Here is an 8,086-nt window from a genome sequence, read left to right as displayed (position 1 = left end):
CCAGAACTATCCAATCAGAATTACTGAAAGGGGAACCCAGGAGTCTGTGTTTATAACAAGTTCTACAAGTTGATGGTAGGCACGCAAAAGCAGAAAGGGCTCCCTTGAGCCACAAAAACCATCAGGTGGGTTACACAATGCCTTCTCCTGGCTTTATCCTTCCTGACATTCCCAGAACAGAAGGCCCATGCCTTTGGAGGGAACGTGTCCATCACCCTCTGCACTGCCGCTCCCCGCCTCTGCTACAGCAGGAATCAGCAGAGGAGAATGCCATTCCTTATTATCCTGGATTATAGAGGATTGTCCATTCCCGGGGTGGAGCCTGTAGGTGAACACAAAGGGATAATACAAGTCTAGTAAAGCAGACACAAGCATCATGCAATAGATTCAGTTAGCACAAACCAGAACACAAGTTACTGGCATAGCCATACACAGACTGAAGGGATCTCTGGGTAGCCCAGAGTTAAAATTCTCAGTGCATGGTGGGATTATTAGGTCATTGTCAGAAATGCTTTTTACTCTCTCTTCTCCCCCCAGAATCTGCCCTGTATCCTCTCTCTGCCCTCCAAGTTGTGGGAAGAGGTTTGGGGGAATCTATGAAAGTTAATGTTTGAATACAGATTAATTCTCAAACCTTAGGAAGGCTGGCACCTATCCTTGCCCAATTTTTCCTTCAGTGGCTCGATGCTCTTTCAAGGTTTCATAAAACATTGCCCAGTTGCATAGGTGTCAGTGTGGTCCAACAGCCTTGGGTGATTGTGAAAGACATTGCTTTTTAATAAAATGCTAGCGGTACCTGAAGAAACTACAAATTACTTCATGAGAACCAGTAAGATGAGGCTGGCACTCTAGAGTAAATGCAACCATGTACTGGTGAGTTCGAGTTTGGAAGTCTTCCCAAGTCTATACTCTGGATCTGTTTTTCCAGTGTTAGAATTACTTATTCCTTGAATATTCAGTAAAACATAAGATTCTTGGTGGAAACATTTTTTTTGGGGGGTCCAGTTGTGGGGCCTGAACTCTGGGCCTGGGTGCTGTCCCTCAGCTCTTCAGCTCAAGGCTAACGCTCTACCACTTGAGCCACACCGCCACTTCCAGCTTTTTTCTTTTTGCTTATGTGGTGCTGAGGAATCAAACCCAGGGCCTCAGACATGCAAGGCAAGTGCTCTACCACTGAGCTACCTTCCCAGCCCTGCTTGGTGGAAACATTTTTAACTATGGAGTAATAAGACTCTCAGGGATTCTCTTTATGATTGAGTTGTTATATTTTTTTCTAGTAACTTTGTCTATTTCATCTAATCTTTCAAAGCTTTTGAGATCATTGATGTCCACAGTAATTTATTATTGTAATAAAATGTATCATTTTAGACATCTTAAAAACTATACAATTCACCAAGCACTGGTGGCTCATATCTATAATATTCACACAATAATTACTTCCTACTTCAATGATGCCTTATCAGGAGGTTGGGGGCAGGGAGGAAAAAGAGAGACACTGCAACCCACCATTCCAGAAGGTTCTATTCATGTTGAGATCACTCACCTTCCAGAAACACTTACCTTCTTTCTCAGGAATTCATTCAGACTGTATCTAATGTTATCAGTTAAATATATCTAGAAGATTCATATTTCTGAGAATAAAGGAATACTAAAATCCAATGATGCTAGCATATTTTTTTTTCTTTTTGTCGGTCGTGGGGCCTGAACTCTGGGCCTGGGCGCTGTCCCTCAGCTCTCCAGCTCAAGGCTAGCATACTTCCACTAGAGCTACAGCACTACTTCCAGCTTTTTCTGCTTATGTGGTGCTGAGGAATCAAACCCAGGGCCTCATGCATGCAAGGCAAGCGCTCTACCACTGAGCCACCTTCCCAGCCCCAATGCTAGCATTTTCAAATAAGGAACTGAAACCATTCATGGAATGCTTGAATCCCCTCTATGAACAGACAAAATATGGATTCTGTTTTTGAGCACCCTTGCCAAGTTCATCAGATCTGACCAACTGAGTCATTTGACACACGCTTTCACTCCCAGTATACTCTTATCTGGATCATGCTATCTTACGTCAAGTACAGTGCCAAAGGCCCATGACAGGGATGTCCAGGATATTTCCCTTATTTACCAATGTGCCATTCCAATTTGGAAGTAAAGCCCTAATGATAATTATATTCTTCTTTTTCATCACTACCACAACCATTTAACTACTCCTAGCCATCAGAGGTATTAAACACAGAACAGTCAAGTACTCAATAGAATGGCCAAGAATTTGTTGCATGTATAATTTTATTCAACAGACATTCACTGGAGACTAAATCCTTCACAAAAGGAAGGCATTGCCTGTTTCCATGTTAGGCTTTGTGCTACATCCTCAATTCATCAAGTTCTTAATACGATGAACTGAAACACGGAGAGAGATACCTCCAAACAAGTAACACCACAAATACTTACCACACTATAAATCATGAACAATGCTTTTAAAAGCAGCAAGAGAAAAGACAATGTATTCATGAAACTAAGAAGTCTGGCATGTATAAGAAATGGAAGTGAATGGTAAGAAATCAAATTATTAAAGTCTTCATATGTCATAATAAGGACATCAAATATTAGGGTAATGATAACTGCTATGGATTTATAATCAGATTTTTCCAATGTATTAAGGCAATGGAAAACTGTTAAGGACTTTGAGAAATTACATGACTGGATTTTTCTAAAGCATAAATAGGGTTATGGAATCACTCATAGAAGACAGGCTTATTCTGCTCTGGGAAGTAATTTCACCTTCTCTGTCAAATGAATCCCTCTCTGAAGATCACCATAAAGAAGTCCTGGCATGGTGGCACACAGCTGTAATCTTCATTCCATAGGAGGCGGAGGTGGGATCACCATCTAAAGCTTGATTCCAACAAAAGCCTAAGCTCCTATCTGAAAAGTAAATGAAAGCAAAAAGGGTGGAAGCTACAGCCCAAATGGTAGCGGCAACTGTCCAGTCTTTGAATTTAAACCCCAGTACTGATGAAAAAAAGAAAGAATGCTCTAAAATCATCTCTTCTGATTTGTATATAAATAACAATTGTAGTAACTATGGGTTGATTTGTTACTAAATGTAAGGAAATAGTTTGCTAGTAGTTAACTTCTGTATGGAATACAAGGAATAGAATATATTTATATTTATATCCATCTATTTGTTATTCACAAATAGCTTTGTAGAGCTGTGTCCAATACTGTCTGAGCCAAGAGAAGCTAGGAATCTATTTGCCAGGTTTTCACCTAGGTCCTCTTCTGCCATCTGAGGCATTTCTATTCTGTTTTATCACCACAGTCAGGTTCATGTTTCTATTCGGTTTTACTATCCCACTATGGTTCATGTCCTAGTCAGAAATAATTGGCTTCATGTCAATCTACAGATTAATTCCAGGTGTTTCATCTCTGTGTCTCTGCATTCTTACGCTACATGCATTTAAGTAACAACATTGACTGTTTCTGTAGGTCTGGCTATTCCTACTTATACTTGGCATCACACACAACAAATTCCAGGAAGCAGACAATCTAGCTCTACGCCAATCTAATATGCCACTCGAATCTAATATAAAATTTTACTCAAAATAAAATTGAAAGCCGATGCTGGTGGCTCACGCTTGTAATCCTAGCTACTCAGGAGGCTGAGATCTGAGGATTGCAGTACAAAGCCAGCCCAGGCAGGAAAGTCCGTGAAACTCTTATCTCTAATACAAACCACCAGAAAACTGGAAGTGGTGCTGTAGCTCAAGTGGTAGAGCACTAGCCTTGAGCTGAAGAGCTGAGGGACAGCACTCAGGCCCAGAGTTCAAGCCCCATGACCGACAAAAAAAAAAAAAAAAAAAAAAAGTTGAACTTGCCAAGGGGATTGTGGCACTTGAGGTACCTAAGAAGAAAAATACTTTTAGGGAATATATTTTCTTGTCATAGGCTGGGAAGGTGGCTCCGTGGTAGAGTGCTTGCCTTGCATGCGTGAGGCCCTGGGTTCGATTCCTCAGCACCACCTAAGCAGAAAAAGCCAGAAGTGGTGCTATGGCTCAGTGGTAGTGTGTTAGCCTTGAGCTGAAGAGCTCAGGGACAGCGCCCAGGCCCAGGCCCCACGACCGGAAAAAAAAAAAAATTTCCTTGTCAGCTCTCAGTAAATGCTTAGATGTTTGCAAAGCAAATTGGCTTCCTTGCCTTTGTTATTCCTTCATCATGATTTTCATGGTGGTACTTTATTCACAAATAAAGAAATTGTGTTATTAATTTATCCAGTAACTTCATTAATTTCCAAAGGATGGCTTATACACATTAAAGGCCCGAAATAATAGAAACATTTGCCTTTGTGAAGTCAATCATCCACTGAAGAAAAAGTAGAAACATAAATGAAAAAGACCTTAATATACAGATGGGATGGTGTCATAGAAGTAAACAGAATTTGCACAAATGTCTATATGTTTAGAAAAGCAATGTTGTCAGACAAACAAATTAAACAGACAACACTGGATCCTTACTCAAGAAGACAAGAAGTTTTAGTCAGGAGTTGGGATTAGCAAGAATATCAGGGAAACTCTACCATGTAGCAGAATAAGTTCTGGCTGAGGAGTCAAAAGATGCTGTCAACAAAGTTTTGCAGCTCTGTAATGTTGACCAAGTATTTGATTTTTGCTTCTCTTTCATAATCAAGACCAACCTTTACTGAGGTTTGTTGTTGTTGTTGTTTCTTTATATTTCTACCCTATTCAAGAAAGAATTTAAACAAAGAAATTTCTTCTGGCACTCAAATTCACTGACTCAAAGTTTACTGAAATTCTCTTCTTAAGAAAATATTCAATGACTCTAAAGTTCAGATTCTCAAGACAGGCACTAGTAGCTCACATCTGTAATCCTAGCTACTCAGGAGGCTGAGATTTGAGGATCACAATTCAAAGCCAGCCTGGGCAGAAAATTCATGAGACTCTTACCTTCAATTGTGTAGGTATGCCAGAAGTGTAGGTGTGCCTCAAGTGGTAAAGCACCAGCCCTGAGCAAAAAAGCCAAGGGATAGTGCCCAAGCCCTGAGCTCAAGCCACAGGCCTGGCAAACATGCAAAAAAAATTCTTACAACCATAAAACCCCAAAGACAGGACACATTGATAAGTGAATACTGAAATCAACTATTATCCAGAGTCAATTGCTTTTTTATAACTGCACAGTAATGCTTCATAACTCACTGAGGTAAGGTTCAAGTCAGACTTCTATGGAATTGTACAGGGTCTACAGTCCCTCATGAGTTCCATCAAGGGCACACCTTTAACAAAACCACAGGCCCCCACAAGGCTTGTCAGAAACATTCTTGTGGTTGAGGCAATGGTAGATGTCCCAGTAATTTTTTTCACAGCATCTCTGACCTCTTTGTTTCTTAAACTATAAATTATGGGGTTCAATGTAGCAGTGAGCACCCCATAAAGTAATGTGATGATTTTGTCTATTTCTTGTGACTTTGATGAAGAAGGCTTCAGGTACATGGAGAGAGCAGCCCCATAATATAAGATCACCAGTCAAGTGTGCACCACAAGCAGAAAGGCTTTGCTTCTTCCCTCTGCTGTGTTGATCCTCAGAATAGTAGAAAGGATGATGATACAAGAGAGACAAATTAAGAGTACCAGAATGGACAGGAGGATAATGCTCACCACTAACATGACCATGTCTGTGAGCAGTGAACTTGTACAAGCTAACTTGAGCACTGCCAGGATTTCACAGGTGAAGTGATCAATGAGATTCCCACAGAGGGGTGTCTGCAGGGCAAAGCTGGTTTCCAGCAGGGCAATCAGACAGCCCATCACCCAAGAGACAGCTGCCATCTGCACACAGACTTGCCTGTTTATGATAATGGAGTATCTCAGTGGTTTGCAAATGGCAACAAGCAATCATCCACCATCACAGCCAGAAGCACACAGCCCATGGCAAGGGACCTGTACATCTGCACAGCACACCCAGAAAAGAGGATGGTATTCTGTGATGACAGCAAGATGACCAATAAAGTAGGAAGAAAAGCAGATATGTAACAAATATCTATGGAAGAGAGATTTCTAAGAGACAAACACATGAGGGTTTGGAGGTATGAATCTAAGACAGTGATTAAAACGAGAGTGCTGAGCTGGGCACCGGGGCTCACACCTGTCATCCTAGCTACTCAGGGGGCTGAGATCTGAGGATCACAGTTCAAAGCCAGCATGGGCAGGAAAGTCTGTGACTCTTATCTCCAATAAACCACTAGAAAACCGGAAGTGGCACTGTGGCTCAACTAGTAGAGTGACAGCGCCCAGGCCCAGAGTTCAAGCCCCAAGACCAGGAGGGAAGTCAGATACATTATAAGGCTGAACAAAGAGAAAAATATGTAGCCTCGGCTACTGGGATAATCCTTCCAGGAAAAAGAAAAAAAAAGCTCCAAGTAGTGAATTTTCCCCTAGCATTTTCTCACTTGGACGTATTCTAGTAATGATCTCTTCAAGTCATCTGAGGACATAAACAAATGGATAAAGTATAATGGTTGTACAGTTAGAAAAGCACTACTATATAAACACATTCTCACAAGTATCAAAAGAGAGGGTATTTATTTGGCTTAAGAGGGGATCTACTTGATTCCTCTATAACATTAAGAAAACAGTGAATCAGAAAACAAAAGCAAATGAAATTAATATATCAATCTCAATTTGTAGTCTATCCTTGGCATGCTAGTTTTTTAATATAGATGTGAAAGTTATAGAATGAGGAAAATGCTTATTGAACAAATTATTGAGCACAAATAAGAAATGTAAGCCAGGTAAGTGAGGGAGTGAAAGCTTATCATGTACAATGGAAAGGAGTCATGATACTCACTGGAAGAAAAGAAACATTGACAGATAATTGAGCAGATTTTGAACCAACAGCTATGAAGTTCTGGGTCTGAATGAGCATTGTTCTTCCCAGCTAACAGCTGTGTCTCTGTCCACTTGTTTCAAATAGAAAGACTTTGCTTAAAGTACAATGGTTACATTTAAGGGCTGTTTATAAATCACACGAACTTACCTACCTCATTTAAACACTGGTAGTGTCGACTACATGGTTTCATTTGTTATTGACACCCATAGCCTTATGAGCAGGTAAAGAGTTCTAAAAAGTGGGGCTGGGAAGGTGGCTCAGTGGTAGAACGCTTGCCTTGCATGCATGAGGCCCTGGGTTTGATTCCTCAGCACCACATAAGCAAAAAAGAAAAAAAGCTGGAAGTGGCACTGTGGCTCAAGTGGTAGAGCGCTAGCCTTGAGCTGAAGAGCTGAGGGACGGCGCCCAGGCCCAGAGTTCAGGCCCCACGACCAGACCCCCATCCCCCCAAAAAACAAAGAGTTCTAAAAAGTATGCACAAATAATACCCTTCTTAATACATTACAACCCGTGAATATCAAGGAAGTGCAGAGATTAAACTCCCTTAGAAAATGCCAAGTTGTCATGGAAAATATAAGAGCATATATTTTTAAAACATTTAAGGTTTGGGGGCTGGGAAGGTGGCTCAGTGGTAGAGCGCTTGCCTTGCATGCTGAAGCCCTGGGTTTGATTCCTCAGCCCCACATAAGCAAAAAGAAAAAAGCCGGAAGTGGCGCTGTGACTCAAGTGGTAGAGTACTAGCCTTGAGCTGAAGAGCTGAGGGACAGAGCCCAGGCCCAGAGTTCAGGCCCCACGACTAGACCCCCCCCCAAAAAAAAACATTTAAAGTTTTATATTTACATTATTTTGTATTATAAAATTATTCCCAAAGACTTACCTAGATTTTATACCTTCAAACTTTTCTTTCTCCACTGATCATCTCCTTAAATATCTCCTTAAATACAGTCATGCAGGTGGCCACCCAACCCTTCACAAATAGCTAGCAATGTAATAGTTCATGCTCAGCTTTCCTATTCTTGCTATTCTTTTCTTGTTTCCCAATTTCAGTCAATTTAATCATTTTTCTTCCCTATTCACCAGGCTAGACTAGATAGTGGGAGTGAAAATAGTAATGTTATGACAGTATCTTACTTTATGAAAGGTGCATACAAATGTTTAAATAATTTCCATGATTTTACAGTGGGAACAT

The 8,086-nt window shown here is 40.8% G+C and overlaps 1 protein-coding gene across 1 annotated transcript; it reads right to left on the bottom strand.

Annotated features, from left to right (window-relative positions):
- Positions 1-1,445: 1,445 nt before the first annotated feature.
- Positions 1,446-6,449, bottom strand: LOC105990816 (olfactory receptor 2K2). Its single transcript, XM_013023319.1, is given in 5 exon segments — positions 1,446-1,466; positions 5,364-5,902; positions 5,905-6,128; positions 6,318-6,359; positions 6,361-6,449. Coding segments are annotated over 5 exon segments (915 nt in total).
- Between the last annotated feature and the right edge of the window lie 1,637 nt (positions 6,450-8,086).

The sequence above is a fragment of the Dipodomys ordii genome, unplaced genomic scaffold (assembly GCF_000151885.1).
Source record: "Dipodomys ordii isolate 6190 unplaced genomic scaffold, Dord_2.0 Scaffold67, whole genome shotgun sequence".
In the NCBI taxonomy this organism is placed as follows: Eukaryota; Metazoa; Chordata; class Mammalia; order Rodentia; family Heteromyidae; genus Dipodomys; species Dipodomys ordii.
The sequence above is the reverse complement of the archived record's forward strand: the minus strand, read 5'-3'. Positions and strand labels throughout refer to the sequence as shown.